This window comes from Bradysia coprophila, chromosome III, assembly GCF_014529535.1.
Source record: "Bradysia coprophila strain Holo2 chromosome III, BU_Bcop_v1, whole genome shotgun sequence".
Lineage (NCBI taxonomy): Eukaryota > Metazoa > Arthropoda > Insecta > Diptera > Sciaridae > Bradysia > Bradysia coprophila.
In genome coordinates this window covers 5,169,932-5,187,584 of record NC_050736.1, presented here as the reverse complement: position 1 = coordinate 5,187,584, position 17,653 = coordinate 5,169,932, and the positions used below count along the sequence as shown (strand labels likewise).

At 33.2% G+C, this 17,653-nt stretch overlaps 1 protein-coding gene across 1 annotated transcript; it reads left to right on the top strand.

Moving 5' to 3' along the window:
* Positions 1 to 245: 245 nt before the first annotated feature.
* On the top strand, positions 246 to 13,768 carry LOC119079531 (protein cueball). The gene is made up of 4 exons (XM_037187521.1): positions 246 to 507; positions 10,239 to 11,562; positions 11,739 to 12,051; positions 12,117 to 13,768. The coding sequence occupies exons 1-4, from the start codon at positions 441 to 443 to the stop codon at positions 12,204 to 12,206; spliced, it is 1,794 nt and encodes a 597-aa protein (XP_037043416.1). The 5' UTR covers positions 246 to 440; the 3' UTR covers positions 12,207 to 13,768.
* Positions 13,769 to 17,653: the final 3,885 nt, after the last annotated feature.

The window sequence follows — 17,653 nt, the reverse complement described above, 5'->3', positions numbered from 1 at the left end:
ATTCCAATTTTTAAGGCAAAACAGAATGGTCCATTTTATTTGAGCTTGAAGCCTGTTGAAAGTTAAGCCAAAAACATTGTAATCATAAAATTTTGCCGAAAAATGTGTGTGTACGTGGTGTACGTTTAACCAATGAATCGAATGCGCCGTTTTTCATTGACGCAAATTCGGAGAGGTTCACATCCATTTTCTCTCTTCACTCTCTTTTCAGCGGTTTTGCATGAACTGAACTGGCAGTTCATTCAATCAGCCATCAGTTCTCTTCGGTGCGTCGTGATAGGAACATCGTTGTTCGTTGTTCTGTTATTTATTTCCCATATCTATCACAACTCTATCAATACAACATTACTTCATTTGGGAATAAGTTTATTGGTCGAACCATATTCTTCAACGTCAAAATATTAGTGTTAAATGCGTGAAAGCGAATTATTGTCTTTAAAATGATTTTTTATTATTTAATTGTGTTACTTTTTACTATTTGTCATAAACCTGTTATGTCATCTTGGGGTAAGTAGTATCTACTATCCGAACGAAATAATTTTGTTAGACAAAACGGTGTGTGTATATTTTCATATCATAGGGTACGGACCCCAGTATTCGGCATAGTTTAGAATATCGGCCATCTATTGTTTAGAACAATGAAACCCAATGAAACCCATTGTTGTGGCCGATATTCTAAACTATGCCGAATACTGGGGTCCGTACCCTACTTCTTTTTTTTTTGCGAGAGTATTTCTGAAAGCACGAGGTGTATATTCCGCATTTCGTATTGAAAGTGTTTGGTTAATTGCGATATAATTTGTCGGTGATGTAACAGATTAGGCAATTGATTGCTGCTCTTCAGAATTTATTATCATTCGTAATTACTCAATGAACATTTACAATTAAATGAATCCAGCATTTGGGTCCGTTTGCCGAAGTAGATCACTTATTCAAAGCATTTGATTGTGAAATGTACAATTGATTTCCACCATTCATAGTGCCACCAAAGTCACGTAGACCCGACTGTCTTATACATGGTAAATAGATAGATACTTTTACGAAGGGTGTTTGTTGAAAAGCGTTCGTGAACTTGTTAATTGGAAATTACCGCTATTAAATGTCTTAGCGCGATAGCATTTAATTCTCATATAATATCGAATATTGTTATCGGTTTTATAATCAAATGGTTCGTACAACTCTCTATTCGCTTGTTATTTAATTTAAATAAATTTGCAGATTAAACATAATTTATACGTGATAGCTGCACTGCTATTGTATCATGTACAATACACGCATAGCCTAAATTAAAATAGTGTCAATCAATGCATATCAAAATTAAACAACCGGCCGTGCAACCGGCAGTAAGTGAAAATGCCCAAGACTACTAAAATGTTCCTCCAATTGTTGATGTTTAAAACTAGTATACGTGAACATTTCAAACAGCGTCCATTCATGGAAAAAAAATCAGAAACCTCTCCGCAGGTTATTCCATTTTTCTCATAGTTCTTACAATCAGGTTTGGATCGTTGATATTTCCCATGGTCAACGGTTCATGGGTTTATATTTTAGGAAGGAATTCATTTGATCTTACGAATTTTAACTTTGAATTAAATGACCTACCCATCTAAATTTTCTATTACTTGCTAGTGGCTGGGCTCGCGTTATATTAAGTTCGGTTTCCGGTAAACGAGCTACATTTTTCGTTCGAACTGATAATTGAATATTGAACTCTGATGCGCAATATTTGCTATTACACTATCAAGATTGCCGTAGGGAAGAGAATGTACGTTTCAACGTTACATGGAAATGAAATCTTTCATTGATTTACGTAGATTTCAATTTCACGGAATTTCGTTGTTTTGAGATGATAAGAGGCTGACCAAAGTGTTTGCTGTTAATATTGCACTAAAAAAAACGACACGAGAAACGACGACTTTCTGAAGTTCCCGATGAAAAGTTGAGTAGTCGCCGATTCTTCAAGAACTCACCTTTTCTTCAGGAAGAGGTCATTTCTCCTCGCTTTTAACATTTCGTACAAGGAATATTCCCTTCTACAACATGTTAAAAAACGGCAATTCCCTGAAGAAAAGCTGAGTTCTTGAAGAAACGGCGACTACTCACCTTTTGTTCAGGAACTCGCTGTTTCTTCAGAAAGATGTCATTTTTTGTGTCGTCGATTTTTCATTGCAATGCTATTAATCTGTTTTCAAGAAACAAACAAAAGTTTGATTAGTTAATTTGTTAAGTAGCCGCAACATGGAGATATTTGAACTGTCTGAACTTTTATCAAGTTCTCAAGACCTACCACCTACCTTAACATCTACGAATCGTCAAAATCTATGAATCTATCTGTACGAATCTTCTGGAGTTACTACTTCTGGAAGTTGACTTAAGACGAATCGACACAACGCTCAATTTGTGCGAAAAACTGATATATTTTCGATGATAACTTTGTATCTGCGTCATTTCCGGAAAAAATGGGACCATCGCTCTGCGTTAAAATGTGTTGGCTTTGAGTAAAAATAATAAGTGTCTGTGGTGGTGTAAGTTACTACGAGAAAACGCAATAGTTCACTAAAATTGGAACAAATTCTGAGTTTTCTCATCGAAGGCTATCACTAAAAACATTTATCTTTGTTACTGGAAGCCAACACTTCTTGACACAAAACGATAGTCCCACTTTTTCCAGAAAGAACGCAGATACAAAGTTATCATCGAAAATATATCAATTTTTCGCACAAATTTTGGCTACGATTGAGCGTTGTGTCGATTCGTCTTCAGAACTATACGAATCCTCGAGAGTTTATCCCCTCGAGAATTTTATCTTCATCAGAGGTTTATGTCATTGAGAGTTGTACATTTCTTAGACAATAGAAAATGTCCAGAAATGTATGATACCGCAATACCGTTACTTCCTCAAATGCCATTACAACGATTGGCGCCATAGGTCATATGACATTTAGAAAATGGTCAGAATGTGCTTCTTACGCTATTAAGATTAGATGTAGGCGTGCATTTGAAAAAAAAACACAAAATAGTCTTATGTAACCGCTCAAAAAGTAATCTTACTCGTAACAAAAACTGCACATCTTTTCCCTACGTCCTACTGATTCAATTATGGGTAGACTAAGCCAACATTTTTATTCAAATATATGTAATCTGTCTGAACTTGATTTGAACTCTGCTGGTATTTAATGTAGATAATTCGATAGAACGGGTCAGGAAATCAATTACGTTTTTTCACTCAACTTTGCATTTCATTAATAAAAGCTACCGAAACCGAAAGTAAATTACAGAAGTTCGCAATTAAAGCGAAAAAAAAAACTTTCGCCTAAACATATCTGGCTTTAAAATATGATAATGTGTTATTTGTTCTTTCGATACGTTCAAGTTCATACTACCACAACATATCATGCACCTTTTCATTTACATATACGTGTCGACTCGCTACATATGAATTTCACGAATTTATTTATAAAATTTACGAGATTTGATGTTAGTTGCGGTGATATTTGAATTGCGCGAAGAAGAAAAAAAAACTGATATATTAACGAAATGCTGTTGATGTGCGTTCACAACAACATTTTATTGTGGAAAATAAACATTTAATTGATACATACTGTCAAACGTACATAATATTACAACAAACAGATAAAAGTGGTCAACAAACATCCATTAAATGATTAAGAGTAGTGCGATAAGAACGCACACATCCACACATATTCAGATATCCATCGAAAAAGTACGACATACCTCCACGACCTCAACTAGTATAATGTTTAGCTAGCATTACATAACGATTTTGTCTTTTGCTCAATTTGTCTTTTGCGTAGTATTAGAAATTTTTTAGCGAAATTGCGTATATGACTCGATGATTTTTTTTTTCGTTGCTTAAATCACGTTGCAAATTCCATTCATTCGTTCACGATTTGTTTTTTTTCGGCACACTACTGAAATAGTTTTTTTTCTCGTAGAATTCATTTTTTATTCTCTTTTTTGTGTGTGACCTCAACAGCTTCTGTTCGATCGACGATGTTGAGATATTCTATGAGATTGATTGCATTTATACAACAACAGATCCTTTATTTGCTCGAAGTCTACTCTATTAGATTAAATATTAAGAGAAAATGTCAATTTGGAGGTTGAAGCTACAACTACACTAATATTATGTTAGACAATTGTTGACGTTTCATGTGTAAAGGTCACGCTCAAGTCATTGTAGTCATGAGTTTAATCAGTAAGTTGCTCGATTTTCAATCTAGCATTGACGGGACCCAAACATTTTACGGAAGAATCTGTTATGTATGTGTATACGTACATGTACTCTTCCATCCATCCATCGATCCGCACAACCATTAAAAATAACTCAGGTTATTTTCAGCAGAGCGAACTCGAAAGCTTTTTTTATAAAAAGTGTAAGTGTACTGTACAACTCTACCGATAATGATCCGATTATAAGGTACGTGTGCAATCACGATTAACAGCGACACTAGTCACGGTTTAATAAAGGGGCATTATCTCCGTTCGCTAAGCAGTCCGATCAGTAATTAGGAGCAAATAAACAAACTAATAAAATGTGCTCGAACTTTAGAGATATTGAAACTTAGTATTTTCGAGTGTTGAGATTAACGTATAACTCTACTATCAGTGTTGATAGTGTTGATGGTAAATGCAGTTACGTTGACACTTACTTTTCGTTCTGAATAAAACTGGAATTTTTATGAAAATTCGTTTTTATAATTAGGCAGGGTGTAAACGCAGTATACAAATGGTTTAATTGGGAAAAGCGCACATGATCACGGTGTCTCTAGGTCACTTTAAGGAAATGTTTGTTGATTGATGTTGATAAAGCGCGCGTCCGACGAGTTGAATTTTAAGACAGCGAAGTAGTTGCTGTTGGTAATTGGTGTTTTTGAGACATGATTCCATTATCATCAAGAATATCTGTTGTTTTCATTGTTACAGGGCAAAATAAATTTTCTGTCATTCGTGTATATGTAAGGCATTTATCTACTTCCAAATTAAAATTTTTTAGAGAAATTAACCGAAGAGTATCCAACACTTAATTCGTTACTGCAGCGGTATAATATTCGTTTATTATCACCTGCAACGGATGTATTATATGACTAGATAATAAGTATTTCGCTTATGGCAAGCACAGACGTTTTTTTTATAGAATAATCAAACTCGCTACGTCTCAATGTCATATCTGCCACGTTGAAAGCTGAAACTTTAGAATCATAATGTCGGTTATTACATGCCCCAGTCGGGGTATTATTTCAGGAAAAAAACTTCAGTTTTTTGTCACCACCTAGGAAATGCATCTCAAGTACACGAAATAAAGAAAAGTATTAATCAAAGCACCGGTTTCAATGAACCAATAGGCCAATGTTCTTTAAACAATGCCTTTATGCTTAGCTCATTATAATTCATGAACACCTAAAATGTCTAATTTGAAACGAGTTTTTTTGTGTGTGTTTTCTGTATCAAAATTCATAATGACCTACAGTTAGTACATTGACCAAACCGAGGAGATATTAGATACAGTTTATGTAAAATGTAATTGGTAATTCATTCGAATTAAAGAAATGCCGTTAGGTACTTTGCACTTCGATTTTCCATTGAGATATACGGCAGGAGATAAAATACAATTTTTTTCGATCAATTGAACGATACTCGAAAATATGAATTTTTATTTTACGTGCGTTTTTAGATTAGATCTTGATTAGATAAAATTAACGCTTATACTTTCACTGCGATTGTAAATACAGTAACAATTTTGTTGGCTCAACTGAAGAGCTTAGTAATTGTAAGTGGTATCAAAGTGATGGCCGTTATAATTATCAAGTACTTGGTATTTATTTCTGATCAGTCAACGTACAGAGGGCGACAACCTATAGAATATTACATCCTTGATTGGGAATTTTTATTAAGCCAATCACACGAGATACAATTCACTATTTTACTCACTACGCCACGAGAATAGTAGGTTACATCGGATGCTGCTAAAGTAATTCATTACATGTGGTAAAAATTTTGTCAAGAAGGCAAACTCACAAAGTTGTTTCCGAAGAAATGAAGTACCTAGCAGCATCTAACGTATTCTAGTTAACTGCCCCATACGAAAGTTTATTTCCCCATAGGAAAATTAAAAAAATGAACCAAAAAACATTGTAATGGATCATTTTCGAAGGGGACAAATTGCTATGTAATGGTCAACTTTCGCATGGGGCAGGTAGTAAATGAATTTTAATGCTTTAAGAAAATGAATTTTTCCAACCAACAGGATTTTGTTTCCCCAAGTGGAAAATCCCAAAATGATTTTAAACGGTGATCAGTTGTGATGACTAACAATTGCATGAAATGTGCGAATAAATGCTGACTAAACACAAGTTACTTTTCTGATAACATCGCATCAGTGTGTAACACCGAAAATTTATTGTGTATTTACCTAATCAAAATCATGTGCATAATCGAAGATAAAATTAGAATTCGTGTAAACTTACTTAAACTGTATTCTACATTATGAAATCGTTCCGCACAACACATTAAACATTTTTTTTTATTATCAGGAATACCTGAATGTGCGATAAGAAATGCTTCATGATAACAACGTGTTTGTCAGCGTATCTGCATAGAATTATGAACGACATCATTAGATTCATGTTAGAAACTGTGAAACACGTATGATTTATCGCTAATTTTTAACCATTAACGCCATCAAACAGTTTTTTTTTATTTGTTATACAAGAGCGTTTTGGATATATAAATAAACGAACTGAAATTGTATATCACATTTCACTTCTTCAGCGAATTTCTTTCAAGTGGCCTACGTGACTAGATCGGCGTATACAGTCTTTGATTTGCAAATATTATGCTTGATCATATATTATTATGTATGCCAAAATGGTCACACCAATTTATGTATCGATACTTAAACAATTGAGCGTGGCAATGCGAAAAAAGAATCGAAACAAATTGAATTAAAAAACTGTTTAGTAAACATTAATAACACTTCAACTAATGCAAATGATATCGAATAATATATATATATATATATATATATCGATAGAACAGGCTACACGTTCAAGTAACTGTAACGAATTGCATTTTGTAAGTAAAGAACTTTATAAGTAAAATAAATTTGCCATTTAGAATGTTCGAGTTGCTTGAATTTTTAATATTTTGACCCCAAATTGACTTTACATTTTAATTCATTGACGACATTAGACGTTGTTTTTTTTCATTCAAAATCATTTCTTGATGTTCAGTCAAATATGAACCACAAAAACTGTAATTGACATTGTTGCCTGATTTATTTACTTGAATAATAGTCTGGTCAAAATCGATTACTTACTTAAAACAATTAAATGTTGGGTGTCTGCACCAGCTGCACCACACTTCGTCATTGCTGGGTACATCAATTTTTGGCTACCCTTTTCTAATTATTGACCTTCGGCTTATTAGCATAATCTTCAACAGTGTCCAGTCCATCCTTTACACAGTCTACCTCTTATTCGATTTCCAATCATGTTCCATTTCGTGCCAAGAATATAATTTCGAGATTACAAAATGGTAAATAAATAATTCAGTTTTCTGTGAGAAATATTTTAATCTGGCACTGATGCCATCCTTGTGCTTTGTTTCAACGATTTTATCACATAAACGTAAATATAAATTCATTCTGTCGGTGTGTGAATATTCAATTTGGATTCAGTTAAACGGAACAGGTGAACAGAAAATTAAAACGTTAATATTTGCGATCAGCTGTATCAAATTTTGAAATCGAATTACAATTCAGTAATTAATAAAGCCACTAAGCAAATTCAATAAATATTTATAAGTCATATTTGCCTTTCTTAGAACTTGACTGGAAAATTATAAAATATCCGTTCGTTTCAGTGGGATAACTGATACATATCCAATCGAAATTTTAAATGGATTAAAATGTTATACAGACAGTACTAATTAAACAAAAAAAAAAAATTTTCTTTAATTGGCAATAAATTTTATACACCAATTATTTCCGCAGATTAAAACTGTTTTCATGTATTACAACTGCCACTTCCACTTTTCTTAATATAGTTATCACACTTAAATGCTCGAATGTACAGTACTAGACAAGGCTGTTCCGGAATTTTAGTCAAAGCTTGACTCAGTATTCCGATTCTCGATTTCTCTCATTTTTTTTTTTGATTGTTTGTTTACATCGAAGGTTATTATAAATCAAAAAATTTGCATGATTCATTATTAGCGGTTTTAAGCTTTTGACTTAATCGACAGTAAACAGCTACTTTCGGTTTTATTACTTTTTCAGTGTAATCAATCAAAATCCAGTTGTTACAGTAAAAGTTCATTTTTTGTTCTGTTGCCATTATTTTACGATACATCTTACTACCTGCCTGCGTTCCTGATAAGACAATAAAATATTCGAATTTTTTTCCCGATCTTTCCCGATTACTTTTTCAGTGTAATCAATCAAAATCCAGTTGTTACAGTAAAAGTTCATTTTTTGTTCTGTTGCCATTATTTTACGATACATCTTACTACCTGCCTGCGTTCCTGATAAGACAATAAAATATTCGAATTTTTTTCCCGATCTTTTGCAGCGGTTTAACCCTATTCCACCGGTTTTTTTAAAATCACTATAGAAACTCTTGATTACGTAAATCTGGTCATATTTTGGGTAAAAGTTCACACAAGCTTTGTGTCACCTGTAAGGGATGACCGTCATGTGTTATCGATAACCATTGTAATAAGAAACGGCAAACACAATTATGATCTTATATAGCAAAAATCATGTTGAAAAACATGAAGTAAAAGATTTGAAATCAATTGCTTGAGAATAGTTAAATCGAATGAAGTAATAGATCCGTTTGTAAAAATGTTGATATGCCTACTATCTGTGTAAGTTTACTGTTTGTAAAACCAGCAAGGAGAACTGGTTCTAAAGAAATAAAACCATTAAAATGAGGTGGTCCATCTAAAGAGCTTTTGTATGATGGTGGATAAATGTGACCATTAAAAGATAGCTCGATATTTCTATCTTATCGTATGCTGAACACGCGCAGGATAAAAACGTAGATTGAACACACGCAGGATAAAAACGTAGATTTTCGATTAATAATTTCGCGATTTGAGTTTCTGTAAAACTGATGGAGTCAAGTAAATTTAAATGAGAGTTATAAAGAACTTAGAATTTAGTAAGAAACATCTTGAAAACTAACTTAGATAGATGAGAAACATCAATATAATACCTTTTGCAACAATTCCACACGTTCGCTAATTTCGTTGTTGAATTCAATCGAAAACGAAAGCTATAAGACCCTTCAACCGTATCAATTGAATAACCAATAAATTTACGTAACTTTAAATAAGAATTAATGACTTAACTAGCAGAATTCGTTTTGATATGAATATGAATGGCCATAAAACATTCATTTAGAATTTTTTTCAACAGCATGTTTAGAAAAATGTGATTAATTTATTCAATTTGTTTGTCATTTAAATAGAGTATAGCAAATAAATACAGTTGGTGATCGGTTTAATGGAGAACTCTTCATTATTCTGTCTTATTTAAACAACATGCAAAAGGAACTGCGTCAACACATGAAATTAACAAAAAAAAAAGAAGCCATATCGCCTGCCAGCTTGAAAATGTATTCGAATGATATTCAGTTTTTTCCGTACGCAGGCGAAATGAAGAGTACACGCAGTGTTTACTAAAGAATAATAATTTTAGGTATAATGTCGTCTAACAAAGATGTGTCTAGTCACTGAAAGTGACACTCTATCAAATAAAATCTTTAGAAGTTTTCCGCAAACAGAACTGTTTACTGTTGCTACTCGCTGTGTAGTGTAGTGATTGTTTTTAAGCATATTGATTGTATTGAGGTATAAATTGATTTTTTTCCCAATCATAACGAGTTTCAATGTTAAGACCTTTTTATCCAGTTGTCGACTGTTTATCGAAGTCATCAGCTTGGTTAAAATGTTTTCAACTTCAACGACTGATAACATTTGAGTAAATTTGATCAGTGTGTACACACTGTGTACTGGCTCATGTGAAAAGACGAGGCTGGAATTGCGTGTATGAAAAAGTTCTGAGCTACAGTAGTATAGGAGACTAGTTGAAGTAAGCTATCTCAACCACTATAGGATATGATTTTGCGTATGAATGAATGTACACACTTCTGTTTAAACAGTCAGAAGTTGATCAAACACTAAAACCAATTTTCTTTTATTTGTTGTTACAGAATTCGCAGTTACAACAAAAGGACTAATTACGTTTTACGATTCAAGCTGGAATCAAACCACAACTGCCGCTCATCAGTTTAACGGCTTAAATGCCTTAACATTCGATGAAACTGAGGAGACTCTTTATTTCACCACGCACAATGGCAACAACGGCAGCATATTTTCTTTAAAATTGTCCAACGATGATTATACACATCAGGTGGAGAAAATATTGCATAAGACTGATGGTGAGGTGATCGAAGCATTGGCTTTCGATTTGTTCGAACGGGATCTGTATTGGACAGATTCTAGAGAGAAAATCATTTACCAGGCAACTGTCGACAAAATGGTTGAACCGAAAGTTTTGCTGAAATTCACGAATGATAAGATACCGAGAGGAATTACAATCGATCCTTGTCGAAGGAAAATTTATTATACAAATTCGAATCACACCAATCCGTCGATCGAAAGTGCTATGATGGATGGTTCCAATCAACAAGTTCTGATTAGTAACAAGGGCGACGATAAAATTCTGTTTATGCCCATAGGAATTACGGTTGATCAGTTTTCTAAACGAATTTACTGGGTGGACAATTTGGAAGGAAATCATTTCGCTGTTGAAAGTGCTGCTCTAGATGGAACCGATAGAAGAACATTAGTTAGAGATGTAGAAAATAATCCGTATGGTATAACTGTTGATAGAGACAATGTTTACTGGACCGATCATACACATCAAGCAGTTTGGAAAATTGCTAAGAATGCAACGGTCACCGATCGGCCAGAAATCGTCCAAAATATATCCACAATTCCGCTGGGCATCATATCCAGAAGTCATTTACTATCTACACAGAGTAACAACCCGGAATGTACAACTGTTTTGAGTAAAGTCAAAGAGGAAATTCTAGCAGGATCTTCAAGCGAAAAACCGTCGTCAACAACAACCACACCGAAGCCACAAGACTATTGTTTAAATAACGGTGATCTGAACCCCAAAACAAATTTGTGCATATGTCCGAAAGAGTTTAGCGGTGTACGATGTGAAGTTCCTATTTGTCATAATTATTGTGTTCAAGGAGCTTGTTCCGTGACATCGACTGGATATGCAAAGTGTAGTTGTGATGATGGCTTTACCGGCGAAAGATGTGAGGTGAATTTGTGTCAGGGATTTTGCATAAACGGCGGACGGTGCGCTATTGAACAAGGTGGACCGGTCTGCCACTGTTCATCATCGTCATTCAGCGGACGGCATTGTGAGATTATGAATACGGACAAATTGTGCGAGGAATTCTGTGAGAACGGGAAAGTCGATGCAGGCGATCACGATTTGGCGAAAGTTTGTGGAGAGTAAGTTGAATTACTTTTGATATAATTATCATTTCCTATGAGTCTCAGCTGGTCTACCTCTTAAAAAGCTCTTTCATTACTCTAGTCTCTAGTTTCTTGACTATGACTTGATCCTCTCAATCCTCTCTAATTATCTTCTCTGTATGAGTAATCAATGGTTTTCTTACCTTTTTCAGCTGCAACACTGCTCACAATGCCACCAACAATCATCTGGTAGACGCAACTAGAAGCTCATTCGATGATTCAAATTACCAGTGCAACGATTCACTATACCGAACCATAATCATTGCCTCTATCGGTATCACTGCCTCGTTAACACTAGTGTTTCTCATCGTTAAGTCAATGCGTCGCATTTACCAGCCATTGCGACCGAAAATCAAGAAAACTTTTGTCGTTACAAAGAACGTTACACCACTAACGTGTCGTCCAACGACCGAACAATGTGAAATAACAATAGAAGACTGTTGCAACATGAATATTTGTGATACGGTAATTGATGTGACTATCCCATTGACTTACATTTTATTGACGGATTTTCCTTTCCATTGTTACAGCCATGTTTTGATCCGAAATCGATACAACGGGAATCGAGGAAGGAAGACAAAAAGAATTTGTTGAGTAATATGGATGGTGAATTGTATTAAAATTAGTGTGAATGTTCCAGGATGATGGATTGGTTGTAATCGTGTATTCCCTTATTGTTCGAAAGATTTATTTAATTTTATTCACGCAATGTGTCTTAAATGTAAATCAGTTCTGGTGACCACCATTATAGTCACAAAAAGGCATCTAGGCATACGTATATACCTCTTTTATCCAGAGTGTCAATAATTTTATGTCCAATTATTTTCAGTTTAAGTTTCCAAATAGCCCGGTGCTATTCGTTTCGAAATTTTGTAAGAAAATATTCCCCAAAAAATTTAATCGAGTGAATGTGATAGTGAATCCGAATATCTGAAGATACTTAAAATATTTTTAAAAATTTCTATAAAACCGAGGATGAGTTTTTTGTACTGAGAATTCAACAATCCGTTTCGAATGTGGAAACGGTTTTTAATTTAAAAAATTGTAATTTAATTTAAAGTTAAACCAACCAACCGAACCAAGACAATTTTACCAATAATTTCGATTAAGAGTGCTGTGGGCAACAAGTTTAAAAAATTTTCCCTTTTTTTCGTTCTGAAATTATCTTTCGATTATTTTTTTTTAAATGAAAAATTTAGTTTCATCTTATGGCCACACAACCAATACGTTTATAACATAATAATCTCCTAATTTTTTTTTATCAATCTTTTGGCAATTTATTCATTTTTACACTTAATTGGCTCTTCGAAATTTTATTTAAAAAAAAATCTGAACAAGAAAAAGAAACAGTCATGTCGCACCACGGACACATTCTATATAATATTATTAGTTCCTGTAGTTAATTTAAATTTACTTGCTAGTTTTAGTTTTTAAATATTTTCTATTTATTACAATTTTCCACGGAAAAATAAAATTAAAAACAAATCAACAACCCAAAATTTACATGTGCGTATCATTTTGTACTTATTGGTCATGGAAAACGTTGAAGAAATCTGCAAAACACACTGGCGTATAACAAAATTTCGTTGTAATAATTTATTGTGAACATTTTATGAAAGTTTTCATTTTATCGATCATTTATATTGTGCTGTCATGTCATTTTATAATTTTCATTTTCTTTTTCAAGTGTCCCATATTCACGTTACTCATTCTTTTTTCTTACTTTCATTTTGATTTCCTCATGTCGATTGACAAATTTTCATTTTTAGCCATCAAAAATTTATGGGAAACTTGGAATTGTTATTCGGCAACTTTTTTTTTCTTTCATTTAGTTTAGACATTGTTAATTCATTATAGTGCAGCAATAAGACAAGTAGAAGAAGAAGAAGAAAAAAATGGAGGAGAGAAGAGAAATTAGACCACTAGAAATCATTTTTTAATTATTAGAATTTCTTCTTCTTTTTTTTGTAGATAAAAAAGAAACTAGTGATGTGTATAGATTGTTTTTCATTGTTTATTTTGAATTCTAACGAATTTATTTTTAAAATATTTTTTAGTCAAGTTTAGATTATGCAAAGAAAAAAAGCCTATGTAAATATCCACATCAGATATGTGATATAATCGTAAGCTGAAACGTATTTTTTATGAGAATAAGAGAATAAATAAGAATTTGTAAAAAAAAGTTATTTTTTGTTTGTTTTTGGATCCACATGATAGCCGAATACAACAAGTACTTGGACATGGACACGTTAAATCATGTGTTATCGACAGCAATTTCAAAAATAAGCGCTGGCCAACCGGTTGATATGGTTTTTTATAACAACGAATGTTGCAACGAATGAAGTAAAAGATTTTCAATCAAACACTAGGTGATGTTATCAACGAAAGAAGTAAAAGATTTAATTGTACTACAGCGATAAGTTTTTCGTCATTTTGAACAATTTTTTGCTCAGAATAACGTCGTTTGTCGATAAAAAATAAAAAAATAAAAACGCCGGTAGGCAACAGTTCTGTATCATCACTTTCCGAAGAATCTTGAAAATGTATGGAAAATGTCGTTATTTTCACAAGTCGACTATGGGGAAGGATCTAGCCGAAGACTAAGCAAAGCGGTTTTGCACTCCTTTCAGGTCCTAGCACTCGGATCAGAAGTCATTTTTTTTGGTAACCTTCAGAAATCTTTTATTTTTGTTAAGCGGCACCGTGATTTACTTATTTATCCTAGTAAATTTTCATATTTTCTGATTCATTATTCATTTTCACTTTTGAAACCCTCATTGAACTCCTTTATATCTCTTTTTTTTTCTTATTCAGTGATTACTTCGCACCGCACACTGAGCGAAATTTCCTACGTGCTGTACGTATATCATTCGTGCCCCCTGTTAAAAAGTGTGGTAAGGTAAGGTACAGTGGGCTTGAATAAAATACGTGCCAGACGTATTTCGCTTTGACAGAGATTTAAAAATATTAATTTTATTGAATTCACAGTTTTATAGTCGTTATTATACATTTTTGAAGTTATTGGTAACAAATTATTCAAATTAAAAAGTGACTCCTTTGGGAATTGAACTGGGGACCTCTGGATCATGAGCTAACGATCTTTCTAATGTTACAGTACAGTAGTGTTGGTTGACATTTCTTATTGTTGAAGTGTACTTTGAAAGCCATACACGTGTGTGACGTATAAATTACGCAAATCACGTTATATCGTAAACCACATAAATAATTATATGTCGTTTTCTACCATAATTGATATTAAGACTTGATGGCAAGATATATCTATAGTTATGGACTTGGATTATCAAGACCAACATATACGTTTAACATACGTTATGTGCGTTTAACTTCCGTCCCACGTATAAAAAACATTGTCCATGTATCATATACGTCAATGAAGTATATAAAGCCGTTCCGACGAATTTTACACATACCCGGAGTATTGTCCGAATTTTCTTTTTCTGGATGCACACGGAAAGTATTCGTTTATACTTATTTAGAACATTAGATCGAATTTAATAGTAATCTTCTTACCTTATCTTTCGTTTAGAACTAGAAAATTTGCTAATTTGTTCGACGTTATTTTCAGAGAATCCCTCGTCGCGTCATAATTATGGGCAATACGACTTTATCCCGTGCATTTCATCAATTTTGACACGTCATTGTATTGCCTATAAATACATTTCGATTGACCTCTACATTGTAGAATGTTCCCAGTACCAGCATTCAATTCCGCATGACGGTTAATTTTATCAGTGGAGTGAGAGAAGCAAGGTTTTTTTGGGAATTTTTATTCTGAAAATTCCTGAAAGTACTGAAAATATATTTCGGAAAATTTTGCAGAATTTTCGGAATTACCATTCTTGAAAAATTATCCCTTGTTAGCAGTACTGAGTTCTTTACATATAAACTAATTTCCAGCAACAGATGGCCGTACTACATCCGGAGAACTTCGCAACATACATTAATTACCATAAATACAAATTTAATTGTTCATTCTTACATTTCTTTACGTTTTATAGTTACTCTTGTTGCACGCTATACAGAAACCATTAAAATTCTGCTACAATAAGCAAAGGAAAGACAGGTTCAGATATCCTGTGCGAATTTGATTCGCTAGTCATCTTTCTACCCAAGCTAAAATAATGGTGTTATAAATAATAGTAATTAATCTTTAACGACCGGGATTCGTAAATGAGTAACGTCAACCACATTTAATAGATTCAACATTTTCACGTTATAAAAGTAGAAATTCATATTCATCACCACACCATGACACAAATACAAAACTTAATTTAATTTTCCTTTACTTCCTATTCCAATTTATCCATCAATGTAAATAAAGAAACGAAATTACAAAATAATAATAGCAGTAGAAGCTGCATTTATCCAATTGCATCCAGCAAATCCACAATATTATGTACGTTTAACGGCCGTGAATGCATAATTTATATTTATTACTTTTAAGCTCAAAAAATTACTTCTTTTATATTGTATTTACAGTAACCTCATGTTTTCGAACGGCGCGTGTTTACCACCCCTTTAATAAAGCTGTAAAGTACATACATACCAGGATATTTATGTACAATGAACACACACACACATACCGTCTTGCGCAGTTCATCGGTAAAAGAGCTTTCTATGTTCTCCGTTTTCTTTTAGAAGATCATCTCGCTAATGAGACTTTCAGTAAAACCGTAAATTTGAAAATATTGTCTTAACTTTTTTTTTCGATTCAAGATATTAATCGCGTTTTTCGACGAGGTGTTAAAATAAGATATCGAATTAAATGTATCTTGATACAGAAGAATTATATAAAATTATGTGTTTTTTGTTGATTTTGTATATTACAACTCTTTCAAGATAGGATGGTTTATTGTCATTTATTTTCATTTTAAAAGCTTTTAACCATCTGTTATCGACATCAACGATAAAATATAAGAGAGTATCGCTAGTTGTGGTAGTGTATTGCATAATGTTTGTTAAACGAAGTAAAAGATTTTAAAACAAATTTTAGGCGATATTTTAAACAAAATAAGCCACGGATGTAACCTAGAAACGAATAGACATATTGCCACAAAAACTTTGTATCTGCTACGTCCTTATTTATTTAAAAGTTACACTTCGCGGTTGATACAAAATCTTTTACTCCTTTCGTTGTAACATACTTTCATTATAAGAACACATTAACTGGAGGAAATTTATATTAATAATTTATATTAGTCGTTTCTGCTTTTGTTGTGGTATTGACAATTTTAGTGGTGGTACAAGTTATTTGTGCTAACACAAATTTTTTGAAATTCGTTCAGTTTTTTCGTAGTAACATAAATATTTGTTCCATCGCAAATATTTCGGCTGACACAAAATTTTTGTCTATTCAGTTTTAAAAAAGCATTTCATCCAAATTAATTAATTTGTGCATTTTATAACTAAAACACTTCGAAATATTTAAGAGAACTGCGAACACACAACAACGTGAAACGAATGACTGAATTTCCACTATCTTAAACGGGGTCGTTAAATCGTATAGCTTTAACAGTTGAAACGGAAAAACCATACATTGGGTCATGCAAGGTAAATTCTAAAGCTTGATTTCCACTTACAAAAAAAACACTCCGTTTTGCCTACGTCTATCTTAGCCACGCATTTTTTCTATTGTCTAAAAAGTGTAGACGGAGTGGTTTTTTTGTAGGTGGAAATCAAGACTTTTGTTTTAGCAAATGTATGAGGTCCTAAAATTTATTTAACACGTAGGGGATAATGCTCGATCAGGCACTTTAGGCACGCCGGAAAGTGCTAAGGGGGTCGAGGAATACCTCCGAATAAATTTCTAAAAATCAAAAGTCAAATTTTTGAGTTTTAGAAATTTATTTGGAGGTATTCTTCGACTCCCTTAGCACTTTTCGGTGTGCCTAAAGTTGACAAGTCACAATAACCGGCAACTTGTTAACATGCAATAAGTCTAACGATTACAATTGAATTGAATTAAACATTCTTTCAATTGCGTGGAATTCTTCTCTATTACGATAGCTTCTTACCCATCAACTTTGTTGCATGAACGACCATCATA